General features: G+C 37.8%; 1 protein-coding gene and 2 pseudogenes across 1 annotated transcript; 1 reads left to right on the plus strand and 2 right to left on the minus strand.

The window, feature by feature from the left end:
- Positions 1–3,541: 3,541 nt before the first annotated feature.
- On the plus strand, positions 3,542–4,189 carry LOC126594902 (putative F-box protein At3g10240). The gene is made up of 2 exons (XM_050261168.1): positions 3,542–3,640; positions 3,817–4,189. Exons 1-2 carry the CDS (start codon positions 3,605–3,607, stop codon positions 4,159–4,161), a joined length of 381 nt encoding a protein of 126 aa, XP_050117125.1. The 5' UTR covers positions 3,542–3,604; the 3' UTR covers positions 4,162–4,189.
- A 4,264-nt stretch (positions 4,190–8,453) lies between these two features.
- LOC126594896 (uncharacterized) lies at positions 8,454–9,996 on the minus strand (annotated as a pseudogene).
- A 4,629-nt stretch (positions 9,997–14,625) lies between these two features.
- LOC126594897 (uncharacterized) lies at positions 14,626–16,440 on the minus strand (annotated as a pseudogene).
- Between the last annotated feature and the right edge of the window lie 2,257 nt (positions 16,441–18,697).

Raw genomic sequence — 18,697 nt, forward strand, 5'->3', positions numbered from 1 at the left:
ATCACTATTTTGACGAATTATTGCCTGCAGACCAAGCCACAGAAATATCACTTACCACAGTCCAGTACAAACCCAATCCCGGGCCGAATTCGGAGACTAGTACTGCGGAATGCGCTGTGTGTCTCTGCAAAATTGAGGAAGGAGAAGAGATTAGAGAACTGAGGTGTGCTCATCTCTTTCATAAACCATGCTTGGACAAATGGACTGGATTTAAGCATGCCACTTGTCCGATTTGCCGCAGTCGTCTAGCTCCACCAAGAAGCAAACAACTCCATCAGCAGTTTGATGAACAAGTGGAAGTGCTGCTGTTTAAGTTTTGTTCTTTCAGCTCGGACAGTGATCGTGGCGATAGATGGTGGCTGCGTTGAACTTGAACCAAAGACAGAGAAGCAGCAGAGAGTCATGCCAGATTTAAACGAATTAATATCGTACTCGTTTGGCGGAAGATGTATTATTATCTTTAGTTAAATGAAAAAATAAGGAATAATAGCTTTATGTTTTCTTTTATGCCAGACCTCCAAAACTCACCAGAACTACACAGCAGCAAACAAATGAAACGAAAAAAATAATTCTGGACACCAGCCGTGTGCATACATCTAATTGCCGCCCACTTAAGCTTAGGGGTGGGTTCAAAAAACCAAACCGGAGCCGAAAAAAACTAAACCGAAAAAAAAAATCGAACCGAAACAGTCAAATCAAATCGAACCGAATTTGACCAGTTCGGTTTCGGTTTTTGAGGTTCGGAAACCGAACTGGACCGAAAAAATATAATCTATATATAAATACACAAAAACGTGTTGGCATCAGAGTTTGATCCCCTGACCTACAGGTTAGGGATGGTTGTTTCAAGACAACTTGACTATGGGCTTGTGTTGTAATAATTGTACCAGTAATATATTTATAGGTTTCTAATATGTAATACTTTTATAAAATTTCTTAAGTTTACAAACCCTAGCCGTCACTCTCTTTTCCATTTCAGTTTTCACCCTTTCTCATACACTCTCTCTCTCTCCCCTCCGCTACTTTCTTCCTATCTCTCTGCTTCCTCAGTCTCTCTCTCTCTCCCTCCTTCCTCTCTCCCTCCAAATCACTCTCTCTCCAGTCTTCTCCTGTTCTCCTCGCGGATTCCTTCTTCCAAATCATAATTTTCCCTCGCCCCTTTCGAAACAGAAGCAAAGGAGGATGGCGGAGGGAGTTCAAATCGGTTCAATCTCTTCCTTATTTTAACTATTAATTTAAAAAAAAGATTTTTTTTTTTCGTTTTGGTTGATTTTAATTTGGTTGTGTTTTTGTGTTGTGTTGTTGGTTGATTTTAATTTGGTAAATTAGGAGTTTTCTGTTTGTGGTTTATGAAATAGTTTTTCTACTGTTGGGTTTTTCTTGTTTCAGTTCAAATGCTCCAACCGTGTTTACAATCCGTAAGTATTACCCTCTTCTCCATAACCAGCAACAACCCTCCCTTCACCAAAGATCCCCAATCTCTCTTATTTATTTGTCGATTTATGGGTTTTTATGCTGCACCTGTTTTGGCTTTCTTGATTGTGCTTGGTAGTAGAAGGGTGAAATGGTAGATGTCAGCTGTAATGCATAATTCAAATTTCTTGAATGTAATTTGATTCACTTGGAAATTAAGAAATGCAAGGATTGTTGTTTAATTGCTGATGAGCAGCTTAAATCTCATATGTTTCCCGATGGTGCACTTAAATTTCTTGATTGGTTTAGATGTAATTTGCCAACAACCAGTTGCATATGTTTGTTTTAAGGTATCTTATTAAGTGCATTTCAGGACTAATTGAAGAATGTATTCAATTTTTTCGACAATTCAAAATTCTTTTTGCTATTGAAGAAGAAGACGAAGAACGGGAGGATAAAAAATAAATAAAAAACCGAACTGGAAAAAATCAGAAAAAAAATTGAACCGAATCGAACCGAATTGAATCGAAATTTCGGTTCGGTTTCGATTTTAACAAAAAACTGAACCGTTTCAAACCAAACCCAACCCTACTTAAGCTAGTTGTTCAATTCTTACTTTACCATTCCTTCATAAAATATGATCACTAGATTCACTACTTTGATGAATTATTGCTTGCAGACCGGGTCACAGAATTATCACTTACCACAGTCCAGTACAAACCCAATTGCCTGGGACAAAGGAGACTAGTACTGCGGGAAGGATTTGGATCCCATCTAGATTCAAATAGTGGGGATCCTAGGGATTCTCACATTTTAGCCATTCATCGTGCATCGTGCGGTCACAAATCATTTAATTTATTTTATTTAAAATTAAACACAAATAGTATCTGATGAATGATTGATGAACAATTAGGATGTGAGAATCCCTAGGATCCCCACAAAGTGGATCCGAAGAGGATCCTCTTCCGTGCGGGAATATATAATGTGTGCCTGTGCAAGATGGGTAATGCAAGAGAGATTACATGTGAAAACAAAATTTGCATATTAAATAATGTGTTACCAATAGAAATGAGCACGTTTATCAATGTTTAAATAATAAATCAATCGTTGACTTCTATATCATGTAGTTTTTAAAATTTTATTTATAAATTTAGTTTTCTTAACATTATCCGTACAAGAGTGACGAAGGATAAGAGGTTAGAGGACTGAGATTTGCTCCGTCATCTCTTTTCATAAACCACGCTTAGAAAGGTAGACGGGACTTGAGCATGCCACGTGTACCATTCATCTAGCTCCACCAAGAAGCACACAACCCTAGGAGAGATTTTTTAGTGTGATTAGCACACAAGGTGGTACATCATGTGTCATTATACAAATTATGAGATTTGTGTGTTAAAAAGTTAATAACTTAAAAAATAAAAATTTTCACCGCTTACATAAAAACATATGATGTACCACACGTATTCCTGTCATAATAAAAATTTCCCCATCATCGTTTGATCAAGTGGAAGTGCTGATATTTAAGTTCTGATCATTCAGTTCGGATAGAAATCAAAACAACATACTCAAAACATTATATACCATAAAAGTGGACATATCAACCCTATCATCGGTACACCGTACACTACATAACTTGAGTTTTCTATTTATAAAAATTTCTTCTTTTAAAATTATATTTGTACTTTTATTAAAATTAATGGGGAGTTGACACTCCAAAAAAAAGTTTATTGGTCATTATACACTCCGAACATGTAAAAGTATAAAATTTAGGATTTAAACAAGTTTAAACGTTTTTGTCTTTCAGTGTTAACCGGATCTTTGCACTCAAATATTTTTCTCTCACTTATCATTTTCCCTATATTTTCTCAACTTTTCCAGCAATAACAGTTTAATCTAGATAGCAACTCTTGATATTTTTTTAATCAATTTTTGTTTTCAGAGCCTGCCCATGAGCGGTAGGTCTCGGGTTCGAGACTTGGGAGCAGCCTCTCCATAAATAGGGGTAAGGCTAGCCGACATTTACCTCTCCCAAACCCTGCGTAAAGCGGGAGCCTTGTGCACTGGGTACGACCAATTTTTGTTTTCAGGCTCACTTTGTTAATTGTTATTACGTTTACTAGTCATGCGGTTCGAGGTTTGAAAGAAGAGTACTGTTAGCTGGGCTTCAAGGTTGAAGTTCTTTTAATTGGTCATGGCGAGAAAGGAAGAACGTCAGAGAAGGGATTTGGTAAACCTGATACAGACATACATGCATATACTGTTATATACATATATATATATATATTATATATATCCAATATCTGTGTTTTTAATTATACGAGTGTTTGTGTTCATTTCTTCTGTCGCCCCCACTGACTCTATATCAGTCGATTCTAATAAAATTTGGAATAAACTTAATCACAGAAAGTTCACAAGGAACCTGGTCGATCAAATCCGGAGATCCCAAGCGATATCATATACTATGAGATACTTCCAAGGCTGCCGGAAAAGTCTCTGATGTGCTCTACGCGCGTATGCAAGCCATGGTCCTCTCTCATCTATAGCCATTCCTTTGTCAACTCTCGCCGGAACAAGAAAAATACTACTAACCTCCTCTTCCGGTATTGGGATGGCTTCTTCTTCTCCTCGCAAATCGATGAACAAGGGAAACCACCGCCTGTCACTTGTCTTTCGTACAATTCTGCGTGCGGTACTCCCCCAGTTGTACATCAGAGCATCAACCGCCTGGTCTGTGCATCCAGTTGTTAGATCCCCGTTCTTATATTTAACCCTACTACACGAGAGTCCATCAAACTCCCTCGTACAGGACACTCCGCGTTACATATCACTTAGGGTTTAATCCGATTGCAAACGAGTACAATGTTGTCCCAGTATCTTGGAATAATAATGTCATGTTTCATATTTTCACATTGGGGACAAATATTTCATCATGGAGGCCATTAGCAGAAGCAAACCTTGGTAATCTTCCTTTTGATTTTTTTTTATTGCACGTTCGCGAGAAGCGTTTGTTTCCACGAGGCCATCCATTGGATGCATGAAAGGAAAAATGTTATAGTGGTATTTGATGTTGGAGACTAGAAATTTAGAGTGATCCCGGTCCCTGATTGTTGTATGGACTTCACCATTGAGGGTATAGCTGAGCTGGGGGGATGCATGACTGTGTATGGTAACAAGTGTTGACATGTAACCTTGTCTTGGCTCAAGACAATTGATCCGGCCCATACACAAAGAAAGATCTATGCACATGCTAGAGAATTCTAGCAAAGTTCAAGTTAGTGGAAAAGTTTAGAAGAATGGTGAGGATTCCACCAACATACAAGATTAGTGTAGATAATTCTAGCATAGGAAGGTAGTGGAATTATCTAGATATATCTAGCATGATGTTTCCATGCTTCTCCAAGGTTTCATCCATGCCTATAAAAGGAGAAGGCATCCACACAATTTGAAACAACCAAGAGAGCAAGTAGTGAGAAGTGAGAAGAAGCAACAAAGCTTCTAAGAGTGTTTGAGTGTTTCCTCTTGTACTAAGTTTGTGAATGAATAAAAATCTTGTGTAATACATTGAGTATTCTTTCTTTCTCTTGCCTATCAATTCCGCTGCATTACATTCTTCTTTGTGAGATAAACATCTTCAAAGTAGTGAAGTCTTTTTAAGCCCCAACAACAAGCTCATAAACCAGAACATGGAGCATGAATTGGTGTTGTGGAAATTGAAGGACTACACAAACCATATGTGGATCGAAGAGACTATCTTAATGTTGATGGAGATCAAGGGACACCTTGGTCATGGCGGCTGGCGTGTTCATCCTGTATATAAAATCAACACAGGTGAACTAGCGATTGTAGTACAACTACCTCCTGATGCACCAGGATATTACAACATCAGACCGCCAAGATTGCTTCTTTATAATATGGAGAGCAAAATTTGCAGGATATGTTCTTTTGATTTTCCTAAGTTTACTAGCGGATATTGGCTGAATCCGGCATGTTCTTCACCCGCCATGAAGAAAAGTGATGGTAACTTTGTACCGTACGATGATTTTCCTGAGACATGTTCTTCACCCGCCAGGAAGAAAAGTGATAGGAAGAAAGTAGACGACTTGAATTTTAAACTGTTGGAAAATATTATTATTTAGATTTATTTTAATGTTTAGTATTTTGAGCTTAGTCCGTTAGTATTATGATTTCGTTTCCTTGCCTATTAGGGTTATGTTAGTTTTCTATATATATGGTACTTTGTAACTCTATTGAATAATAAGTTAGTCACAATATAGCCTCTTAGGCTGTGTTTGTTTGACTTCATTAGCTCTCATTGGACTAGACTAGATTAAGGATTAGAGAGGTCTGGTGTTTGTTTTTTACAGGGACTAGTTTTAGTGGGATTAAGGTTCACTCGCCTCGACTAAGGGGTTCGCTAAAGGGGCTTAGCGAGACCCACCAAATACCATGGGACTGCTAAGACCATCTCCCTCGCATCCTCCATCTCCAACTCCTCGTCATCTCCGACTGCATCGTCTCTGGGTTTTCTGAAACAGAGGGTTCTGGGTTTTTTGGACTGGATCGGTGTAATTGAGGAAGAGGGAAGAGAGAGAGAGAGTTCGATGAAGAAGGGTCTTTTTCATCTGGGGTCGGTGAAATTGACGAACAGATGAGGTTTGTTTTGCAAATGGAAATTCCATGAAAGAGGATTGGGTTTTCCGAATTGAGGTTGGGTTTTTTCTGGGTTGGATTTGAAGAGGAAAGAAAACAAATGAAAAGAAAGAAAGATTATGGGTTAGATTAGAAGAGAAAGCAAAGGAAAATAAGAGAAAATACAGGTTTGATTTTTTCTGGGTTTGAACTGGGAGGAATTTTGGGGTGCGAAGAACAGAAAGCAAGAACAAAAGTGAGAAACGGAAGAGAGAGAGTAAAAAAAAAGGGGGGGGGGTAATATTAATAACAGTAAAATATTAGTCCGGTGTAATATTAATAATAGTAAAATGTTGATAAATTTTAGGATCTGGGTTATCTGAAACAAGTGTGATGTGGATTTTCTGAAATAAGTATGATTGTTAGCTTGGAAGTTCATGAGTTCAATTAGAAGTTTTCATAACTAGTAATTAAAAATAAAAATTTAGTCCTAGCTAGTCCGATACTGTACCAAACGTTTCACAATTCTAGTACTGCTTAGTCCATGCTAAGCCAATCCAACTTAGTCCCTGAAGCTAATCCAGTCTGAGATAGTCTGGTGCAACAAACGCACCCTTAAGGTTTTGTAGCATTTTAGGCATTCTTGTTTGTTTAATAATATTCTATTTTGTGGTCTCGTTCGTTGCGCACTCTAATATTCAACTTGGTATCAGAGCGGGTTCGATCCTTATGGTTCAATCCGTTCTCGTTGGTATCAATTGGTTTGCCTTTGTCGTCGTTTGTTTTAGATTTGTTAGTTGGTATTGATTGTTTGCAAGGAAAAAGTCGATCTGACCGATCCACCACACCACTACTATTTAGTTGTTTAAGAAGGTGTGATGTTGCACTTGTTCGCCCAGAAGAAAAGAGAAAAAGGAAATAAAAAAGAATAAGAGAGAAAAAAAATAGGAGAGAAAAAATAAGGAAAAAGGAAAAAAATTGTTTGGAGTTTTTTAGGCCCACACGGGCAAAGAAAAAATATGGTTTTTTGTTTGTTTGCTCAGGTTTGTCTGGAAGCTTGCAATTGGCATGGAAATCTGGCATTAACATTGGTATTAGCATTGACTTTGGTATTGGTATTAGCATCGGCATTGACATTGGCACTGGAATTTGAAGTCTTGCATCCACATCTACTTTGGCAAACCCATGTCATATACCGCCATGAGTTTGACGGGAGGTGCTGGAAAATATTATTATTTAGATTTATTTTAATGTTTGGTATTTTGCGCTTAGCCCTGTTAGTATTAGGGTTTCGTTTTCTTGCCTATTAGGGTTATGTTAGTTTTCTATATATATGGTACTTTGTAACTCTATAGAATAATAAGTTAGTCACAATGTAGTCTCTTAAGGTTTTGTAGCCTTTTCGACATTCTTGTTTATTTAATAATATTCTATTTTGTAGTCTTGTTCGTTGCGCATTTGATATTCAACTTAAACAACTTGAATTTTATTTTTATTTTGTTTTTGCCACATGACACAAATTTCATAACTATGCAGTAAATATGTAAGATTTACACTTATCGCGTCATCACTTAATGACTAACAATAAAATACGTACAAAATGAAATTGAAGCTATTTAGTTGAAAGTATAATACTTGAATCTCAATCCATTGATCGGCCATATACAAACATCAATTGTCTCCATTTTTTTAGTAAAACCACCAAGTCAATTCCACTTCAGCGACAATGAGGTAGCTTTATTTAAAAAAAAGAAGAAAAACACAATCCATCAAAGGAGACATAAAACTAAACATTTACCATGATAAATTCTACACCAAAACAAAAACAAAAACACCTATAAATTTCTTCTCAATTTTCCTCAATTCAGCAATTATTTTAAATTACCAAGCAAAATCAAAGCAACAAAAAGGTTCAGTCAGCATTAAGAAATGAAACAAAATCAAAATTGAAAGATCGAGGTTTTTAGGTGGGGGACTACCTGGTTGCAGAGAAGCCTGATTAAGAGAAGCTTCTGCGAACGAGCTAACTTCGTGGCTGGGGTCGAGAGTAGATGACAAACAATTGAGCAGCCATTGCTGATCGTCGTCGAAGACAGTATTGAAATTCGCCATCACATAAGGGTTGTTGCATGGTTACCAGAATGCTTAAGACTCCGCGATTAATTAAGCAATATTGTCCGGCTTAAAGAATTTCAGATGTCCTTGTTGGCATCGTTGTACGCTAAATAAATCAACTAAAATTTTATTTGTCCTTAAGCTAATTAAGTTGGAATTGTAGCATACACCGCGAAGGTTCGAAGAGTCCATAATCATTGTAAGCTGGAAGTTAAGGTTTCTTTTAAGCTTAATGTCTTTTTGCGTATGTAGCAACAACACTGGCAAGGCCTGAGATTGAAAAAGAAGTACTGCAATCCATGAATTAAAACTGTACGAAAGTCCCATTTATCAGTAGAGAGTAATGTCCGTAAAACGATGACTAGTGTAATACCGAAAACAGTACAAATTGGAGTTTTCGACCCCAAATATGATGATCAAGTGTCTGAAAACCATGACTCAATACCAAATTTTTGTCATTCCCATTTGCTCCTACTCTGGTGAGTGTGCTTGAAATCATATGAGAGTATTACTGCTGCGCTTCCAGTCATAGACATTCTCTTCAGTACAAACCTCTCTACCAACACATAACAACTAAACCTATTCCACCCGACACCACCCGTCCCCCTAAACTCTTCCTCTCTCTCCACCCTCACTTGCCTTTCATCCCCGCCAACCCATCCAGCTCTTTCTTGTTCCCATTTCATTCTCTCTACGACTTTCATGCCCAATCCCACACTAGTTTCTTCTCCCACCCCATCAAAACTCTTAAACCACATGAACATATCACCCGCACCAGCATTTCTTTCATCCCAAACAGCCTCCTTTCCACCCACATAAACCGCCTCTCTGTGAACAAAAGCATCCACAAACACAGCAGGATTCTTTTTTCTTTCAGCGTTGTCATTAACGTTGTCGAAAATCTTTTCCCATCTTTGCTCAAGTTTAATTTCGTAGTACATACAATTTTTCACTTGGTCCTTCAGCTTCACCCCTCCTTCCTTAACAAACATGAAAGGACAATACCACTTACCAACACACACAACTTCAGAGCAGTCATGTGATAATGGAAAATCGAACCCAGGAAGGCTAGCTCGTAGCGAAGAGTTGAGTCCCGAGGCTTCACGCAATTGGTAACGATATGGTGTGCTCATTCTCACGTTCCACCCTTTCCTCCTCAAGAAGTAAGGAGGAAAACCATCTGGATCAACAGACTTGGCAAAAAAACGATTTCTTTCCCTCCCAATGAACTATCTCAATTTGTTGATAAATGTCTGACGGATCCAAAGGTTTTGGTTCAGCATCTGGTATACTTTTACCTCCGAAACAGCCAATATCCGTATCCTCTTCCCTCGTATTTGTGCATGCTTCCCTGCAAATCAAATCAGTTCCAATATAAATTTTTCCATGTAACAGTAACACTTAATATGTATGGATGTTTATACATATACATATGTGCGTACCCTTTATGGCGGCCTCTTCGAAGTATGACATGGTATCTATTGGAAGACAAGGGTTGATCAAGCACTGGAATGAAGGCAACATCATCGTTATCTGAGCCATATCCAACGGTTAGATCCATGTTCTGAGGGAAAGGCAAACCTTTAACCTCGTCGTCCTCGCATCCGCAACAGTTTATCTCAATTGAATCGTCGTCATGGAGTACAAGACAGCCAGAATTTGGGCCCTCCGGAGGTGGAAGAGACAGTGACTCGGGAGAACTTTTATACACAGACAGAGGCCTTGTCACATACATCTTTGTGACCAAATTAAAGAAGACAATGTTTAAATAAAGAAAGACTGGCTCACTTTCAAATTGCTTTGATGAAATTACTTGATTACAAACAGTTTTAATTTATAGAATTCAGGACTCGAACTTCTGAGAACATATTTAAGGAATATTCTTGTAGTGTTAACTCCTAGCTAGGTTCAAGTTTTAGATGATTGTACTTCAAAAAGAAATTTGCAGTGTATGGAGAACAACTTACATGACACAATTAAACTATTATTTTGGCAACTGTGTGGACGAAAACTTACACAAAACTTTGAATCATTGGCATTAGAGGCCACAATAACGGAAAGTTTACAAGTGTGCCGTTTCATGAAAGTCATTATTATAATTAATTTCTTGATAATTTATAGTTTAATATTATCTTGTTGGCCGGGTACGTTGATACAAGCAAAGAGTAGAAAGTGACAATTTGCAGCAAATGCAAGGAAGGCTCGTAGATTTATTTCTCAATCTAAGCTGGAAAAAGTGGGTGTCTTTTATTGTATGTAGCACCAGCTTGGAAGTTTGCATTAAGTCTTTAAGTATGATTCTTTACGATGAAATTATTGTTTCTGCATTCAAACGGAACGCCGGCATCCTCCGCCATCTTGACGAGATCATCCGCGGTCACAAATGAAGAAAGTTAAAGTTTCACCATAAAACTAATTGGCAATATGAGGAGTAGTTCAATCTCTTATAAGTCTATGCAAGGTCCCTTCTCCCATCAATGTGGGACTTATTCTCCTCACGTGTGGGGAATTTTCGAGCCTAACACATGGACAACACAACAAGGTGACGTGAAGCACATGTGGCCGTTTGGCTTCACATGTGGGACAACCTGCTCTGATACCATGAAGAAAGTTGAGGTTCCACCCTAAAACCAATTGAGAATGAGTCCCATATTGATGCACATTGATGGAACGAGGGACCTTGCATGGCTTATAAGAGGTTGAACTACTCTCCATATTGCCAATTGGTGTGGAACCTCAACTTTCTTTATGGTATCAGAGTAGGTTGTCCCACGTGTGAAGCCAAACAGCCACACGTGCTCCACATCACCCTGTTGTGTTGTCCAAGTGTTAGGCTTGAAAATTTGCCACACGTGTGGGGACGTGTTGAGAATGAGTCACACAATGATGGGATGAGAGACCTTGCGTAGGCTTATAAGAGGCTGGGTAGGCTACTCCCCATATTGCTAATTGGTTTTATGGTGGAACCCCAACTTTCTTCAATGACATCGTTAATCGAATTCAGACACTCAGCGATGAAGATTCGGCTCTACCTTGGATTCTACGAGGGTCTTATTTGCAATAGCTCAATGAGAGACACCATTTCTAAAGCCCTAGTTATGTAGATGAATCTGTTGGAAAACTAGGAGTATATAATATTAACAAGTTTCCTAGATTACTAATAGATGTTAACATGATACTTGACGCAGCCACGTTTTTGGTTGAAAATGCAATTCTTCTACTTGTTTAAGACCTTATGTTCCAAAGGTGATGGAACCCTCGAATCTCAGAACAACTCTTCACAAGTAGGGAATTGGATTATATAGACACAGGCTTCATCTAATTTCCATCTATCGTGGAAATCAGTTATCTGCAGTTGCTGGCAGTTTTCACCGAGTAATAGATAAGCAATTATCATTTGCTGCATGTTATCCACGTATCCTTGCTTATAGGGAGCAATTTTTCCACGTTTGCAACTTACGTCAGATTGTATTGTTACTAAATACATTTCGTCCTTCACTAAATGATAGTTTAGTCCAATTAATTTTCTAACAGAATCTTCCCTTGTCAACTTCTCTTCTCACCTCTTGCAACTCTTTCTTCGCCTTAGTCAATATCTCCTTCAAATTTGGTTTTTCTAGCTTCAATTTGTTTAACTCCTCCATTGATGTTAGATCCATGGTTTTGAGAGAGAAAAACTGGTTTCGAATTTCTTGATTAGAATTTGGGTAAAGAGAGAGAGAGAGAGAAAAATTGGTTTCGAATTTCTTGATTAGAATTTGGGTAGAGAGAGAGAGAGAGAGAGAGAGAGAGAGAGAGAGAATGTGTGTGTGTGTGTTTGTAATTTTTTGGAGGGAACAAAACAACCTTTTACACCTTCATTGTCCGACTAATCCACTATCATCCGATCATTACCATTCCGGGTTTAGATCTGCTGTGACCAATTTTTCTCTGCCCACCTCTGCCTATACTCATTTAGAGTGTCTGGAATATAGAGTGGTACACCATGTGTTAATATACAAGTGGTGAGATACTTGTGTTAAAAAATAAAACTTATCTCTACTTATGTAATGGCACGTGGTGTACCATGTTTCATGCATAGTGAAAAATTTCTCCTCATTGTGACACCATCTTCTTAGTTTTGTGAGAATATGAAGGTAAAAGAGTCCCCCATTGGTGAAAGGAGAAACCTTGTAAGGCTTATAAGAGACTAAGCTACTCCTTATATTCTCAATTGGTTTTATAGTGGAACCTCAACTTTCTTCATAATGTCATCGCCATGTATGATCTTCTACCACTGATCGGCTGATGGTATTTCAAATGCTGCTGAGGATTTGTGATCAAGATTAGTTCTCAAGAAAGTTATTTAGTTCTCAAGATTGGTTGGATTTCAGTTGTCAGTGTTGGATATAAGTCAACAATCTGTGATTTAAATATATATGTTAATAAACAATAAATGCAATAGGAATTAACAGAATATAAACTAGAATACGAATTATAAAAACAGACAACTTGAAGATCGAGGCTTGCGTACCACAATGTCCTTGAAACAGAAATTTCGTCCCTACTCAGTGTTTGTAGTTCTACAGACGTCTGCTTCACCAGGATTCAACGATCTAAGTTAGAAATTCCAGCACCGGAAAATTGACTTCTGGCGAATATTAATGTGGTTCTCTCAGAAAGGATGTTTATGATTGTAGGAGAAGATCTATGATTTTTCTATATTCTAAATGCCATGCAGATGGATGTATATATAATGTGATTATACATGTTCGCAACAGGTATGAGGAAGGGATGCATCTGTTGGGAAACATCTGCTGAAAAAATGTGTTTTTGTTTCTACGTTTTCACACTTCAGACTTCATCTGAAAAGATGAGTCAGATGAAGTCTGTTAGTACACCCCAAAGCCCAACCCCAAAGGTGAGCCCAATTTTAGTCTCCAGGCCTATTACTCCAATCACTTTCTATAAAGGACAAAGCCTTATAAAGTGATAAAATCTTTTGGGAATGACCAATGTGGGACAAAAAAATTTCTACTCAAACTATTCAAATTTCCAACAGTCAGGTCAAGTATGTTGAATTCAAGTCTTTGGTGATCTTCTTCCGCTGATGGTATTTCGAATGCTGTTGAGGATCTGTGATCAAGATTAGTTCTCAAGAACGATTGTTCGATTTCAGTTGTTAGGTCAAGTATGTTGAATTCAAGGCCAATGCCAGTTTAGTGGCATTTGTGAAAGATTACAAGGCCAATGCCATCTTTCTTTGATCTTGTTGAGAGATATAAGGCCGACACCATTCTCTTCTTGTCATAAGTGCTAGAATTTGCAAATATAGCTGCTGTATTTTTCTCACTTCAGAAAGGCCAATAAAAAACCCTATTTTCCCCTTACGTTTCATCTTCTCCATCGATCTCCTTCTCTGCTCTCTCACTTAAATAAATATTGGTTTGTAAACTGTTTCCTGGTCCAAGTAACTTTCCTTTTTCTACATTAGCTATAAACCCTAACTTTGATTGTATTTTTTTGGCTAATCAATAAGGTTAATTATTATCTTAATATTATTGGACTAGTCAATGAAAGTGACTCGGGGGACCTTCTATATACAGACAAAGCCCTTGTCAATCGCATACATTATGTTTTGTTGGGGTTTCTTGTTACCAAAGGAATTGAATTGGATGACAGTGATTGACACATACCAGAATTAATAGAAAAGACCATCTCTATCATATGTTCCGTTTAATTTTCTCTACAGGCTGGTGGTGATTTTTCCAGCTTTATAAACTATTCTTTGAGAATCGGTTAAGGTGGTTTGGCGTGAATTAAAAACTTACAGATGCTTCAGTTAGAAGATGAGACTATAGGACGGAGGTTCAGGGCAAAAGAGGTAGAGGGAAACGTAGGAAGGCTTGGAAAGACACTTTAGGAAAAGATATGAAGTACTTGGAATTAACGGAAGACATGACGCAAAAACGAGCGCAATGACATTCTAGGACTCATACACGCGACTCTACTTAGTGAGATAAAGCTTGTGGTGGGAGTTGTTTTTTTTTTTTTTTTTGTTATAAACTATTTCCTTAATCTTCTAGTGACGGGTCGTGTTTTGGTGTTTGTTTTGTCCTTTCGGATTGTGTCATAGTTACCCGAATGATAAAGACTTATGATTAATTAAGCAATATTGTCCAGCTTAAAGAATTTCAGATGCCCTTTTGCTGAATAAATCAAATAAAATTCAATTTACCCTTAAGCTAATTAAGTCGGAATTTTCCCATATATCTCGAAGGTTCGGAAATTCCACGATCATTGTAGGCTGAAAATTAAGGTTTCGTTTAAGCTTAATGTCTTTTTGTGCAAGGCCTGAGATTGAAGACATTTTAATGGGAACACTCATTATTCATACACTGCTCATGATTCTGTTGAGAAACATTATAAAAGAACAGTACTACAATCCATGAATTAAAACTTTATGCAAGTCTGCATTTATCAGGGGAGAGCAATGTACCTAAAACGACTAGTGTATACCTGAAAACACGACAAATTGGATTTTTTTTCGTTCCTAAATATGATGATCAGCGTGTCTGAAAACTATGACTCAATACCAAACTTCCCGTCCATTCTTTCCAGTACATGTAGGTGCAGCAACCAAATTTTTGTCATTCCCATTTGCTCCTAATCTGGTGAGTCTGCTTGAAATCATATGCGGGTAGTCCTGCAGCGCTTCCAGTCGTAGACATTCTCTTCAATACAAACCTCTCCACCAGCACATAACAATTCTAAATCTCTTCCCCCCGCCACCACCCATCCCCCCAAACTCTTCCACTCTCTCCACCCTCACTTGCCTTTCATCCCCACCAACCCACCCAACTCTTTCTTGCTCCCATTTCATTCTTTCAATAACTTTCATGCTCAATCCAACACTTGTTTCCCCTCCCCCACCCCATCAAAACTCTTAAACCACACAAACATATCACCCCCACCTGCATTTCTTTCATCCCAAACAGCCTCCCTTCCACCCACATAAACCACCTCTCTTTGAACAAAAGCATCCACAAACACAGCAGGATTCTTTTTTCTTTCAGCGTTGTCATTAACGTTGTCAAATATCTTTTCCCATCTTTGCTCAAGTTTTATCTCATAGTACATAGAATATTTCATTTGGTCCTTCAACTTCACCCCGCCTTCCTTGACAAACATGAAAGGACAATACCACTTGCCAACACACACAACTTCAGAGCACTCATGTGATAGTGGAAAATCGAACCCAGGAAGGCTAGCTCGTAGCGAAGAGTTGAGTCCCGAGGCTTCACCCGATTGGTAACGATACGGTGTGCTCATTCTCACGTTCCACCCTTTCCTCCTCAAGAAGTAAAGAGGAAAACCATCTGGATCAACAGACTTGGCAAAAAAATGACTGCTTTCTCTCTCCCTATGAACTATCTCAATTTGTTGATATATGTCTGACAGATCCAATGGTTTTGGTTTAGCATCTGGAATACTTTTACCTCCGCAACAGCCAATATCCGTGTCCTCTTCCTTTGTATCAGTGCATGCTTCCCCGGAAATCAAATCAGTTCCAATATTATTTGTACATTCAAATTTTTCTATGGAACACCGCCGCATGATACTTAACTATAAGAATATGCGTGGATGTGTGTGTGTGTGTGTGTATCTGCGTACCCTTTATGACGCCCTCTTCGAAGTATGACATGGTATCGATTGGAGGACAAGGGTTGATTAAGCACTGGAATGAAGGCCACCTCTTCGCCATTGATGAAATTGGATTTTCACCATAAAACCAATTAGTAATATGAGAAGCAGCCCAAGATCATATAAGCACATAGTAAACCTTGTCCCTCACCAATGTGGGACAACTCTCAACACGCCCCCGCACGTGTGACGGATTTTCAAGCCTACACGTGGACAACTAGGTGACGTAGAGCGCGTGTGGCCGTTAGGCTTCACACGTGGACAACCTTACTTTGATACCATGATGAAATTAGGGTTCCACCATAAAACCAATTGGCAATATAGAGAGTAGTCCAAGATCATATAAGCACATAGTAAACTTTGTCCCTCATCAATGTGGGACAACTCTCAACAGCCATCTGAGCCATATCCAACTGTTAAATCCTTGTTTTGAGGGAAAGGCAAACCTTTAACCTCGTTGTCTTCACATCTGCAACAGTTTATCTCAACTGATTCGTCGTCATGGAGTACAAGATAACCAGAATTTGGCCCTTCCGAGGGCGGAACAGACAGTGAATGAGGGGACCTTCTATACACAGACAAAGGCTTTGTCACATACATTTTTAGAGTAAATTGTAGTAATGGTCCTTCAACTTTAATCAAATTAGAGCAATGGTCCCTCAACTAAAAATCCATTACTATTGGTCCCTCAACTTATCAAAATGTGTAGTTATAGTCATTTTCATCAATTTGGTCAAAATTTTGTCAAAATAAGTTATGTTGGAATAACCATTTATATAATTAGGGTCCCTCACCTCATCAAAGTGTGTAATTATGGTCATTTTTGTCAACTGCGTCAAAAATTTTGTCAAAACAAGTTATGTTGGAAGGACCATTGCTACAATTGGGTTAAAGTTAAGGGATCATTTCTCCAGTTGAATTAAAGTTGAGAGACCAATGGTAATGGATTTTTAGTTGAGGGACTATAGCTGCACGTTTTGATCGGTTGAAATACCAATGTTAATGGATTTTTAATTAAGAGACCATTGCTTCAATTGAATTAAAATTAATGAACCATAGCTATAATTTACTCATATTTTTATGATCAAATTAAAGAAGACAATGTTTAAGAAAAGAAAGACTGGATCACTTTCAAATTGTTTTGATGAAATTAGTCGGTTACAAAGAGTTTTAATTTATAGGATTCAGAAGTCAAACTTCTGAGAACATACTTGGAATATTCTTGTGGTGTTAACTCCTAGGTTCAAGGTTTATCTAATTATACTTCACAAAGAAATTGGTAGCGTATAGAGAGCAACACTTTATTTTGGCATTCCACGATGATACAATTTTATGGATAAAAGTTACATAGAATTTTAAATTATTGACACGAGAAGTCATGATACCGAAAAATATATAAGCGTGCCGTGTTATGGAAGTCTTTCTCGTAACTTCAAGTTTAAGTCATAATTATGATCAATTTTCTGATAAATATTGTCTTGCTTGGTCGTGTGTATCAACAAGCAAAGAGTCAGAAATTGACAATTGGCAGCAAATGCCAGGAAGGTTCGTAGAAAAAGTCTTTCGCATAATGTCTGTGTCAATAGAAGTATGTAGCACCTGCTTGGAAGGTTGCATTAAGTCTTTAATTATGATTCTTTAAAGTGACAAATTATTGTTTTGGCACTTCACCACTTTGTTGAAATTCCGCATTCAAACGGAATGCAGCATGCTCCGCCATGTTGACCAGGTCCTCGCTTCGTCGTCAATGAGTACAAGATAATCAGAATTTGGCCCTTCTGGAGCGGCAGAGAAAGTAATTGAGGAGACCTTCTATACACAGACAGAGGCTTTGTAACATGAGTAATGTTATTCATATCATGTTTTTGTACCATATTTTCATACCACCTAGGGTGGCATCTGATGTGGACAGCCGCATCATTTAAAAAATTTGCAAAATCCAAGGAAAAGAAAGAGAAAAACTCTTCGTATACCATAATCATCATTTAATTAACTAGTTTTTCTTAATTATTAGTTTATTAAATAATGAACTAAATTTAAAAATCTGATTAATTCAAATGATGTGGCTGTCCACATCAAATGCCACATAAGATGGTATGAAAATGTAGTATAAAAACATGGTATGAATAGTATTACTCTATTTTTATCTCACATTTCTATAGCATCTTAGGTGGCATTTGATGTGGACAGCCACATCAATTGAAAAAATTGCAAAACCCAAGGAAATGAAGGTGAAAGACTCCTCGTATACCACAATCATCATTTAATTAACTAGTTTTTTTTAATTATTAGTTTATTAAATAATGAATTAAATTTAAAAATATGATTAATTCAAATGATGTGGTTGTCTATATCAAATGCTACCTAAGGTGATATGAAAATGTGATACAAAAATATGGTATAAATAGCATTACTCTTGTAACATACATTTTTAAGAAGACAACGTTTAGGAAAATAACCATCGGTTCGCTTTCAAAATGGTTTGATGAAATTACTTGATTACAAAGAGGTTTGATTTATAGAAATTCAGGAAGTCAAACTTCTGAAAAGGCACGTATAACCTTTGCACGTTATATCCTTGGTTTATGGTTTAGCTTCTTGTAATTCAGAAAACTGTTTGCTCATGATAATTTTTAAGAAGTTGGTTGTATATGAAGAGAAATTTATATGAAAGAATATTTTTTATCTGCTTCTACATATTTGAGAAGATTCTTGATCACCCTAATTTATTTCCTCTTCTCTCTCTCCCCCTCTCCTCAGTCTTTCTCAGCAGCCGCCCCCGCTTGACCAAGACGCTCTCACCCACACCATCCTCTCCAATACCCACCACCACCACCGTCTCTCCTCCCTCCTATCC

The sequence above is a fragment of the Malus sylvestris genome, chromosome 13 (assembly GCF_916048215.2).
Source record: "Malus sylvestris chromosome 13, drMalSylv7.2, whole genome shotgun sequence".
Classification (NCBI taxonomy): domain Eukaryota; kingdom Viridiplantae; phylum Streptophyta; class Magnoliopsida; order Rosales; family Rosaceae; genus Malus; species Malus sylvestris.

Coding starts and splice junctions, on each gene's coding strand:
- LOC126594902 (XM_050261168.1), top strand. CDS start 3,605: ATGGCGAGAAAGGAAGAACGTCAGAGAAGGGATTTG. Junction 3,641..3,816: donor AACGTCAGAGAAGGGATTTG/GTAAACCTGATA, acceptor ACTTAATCACAG/AAAGTTCACAAGGAACCTGG.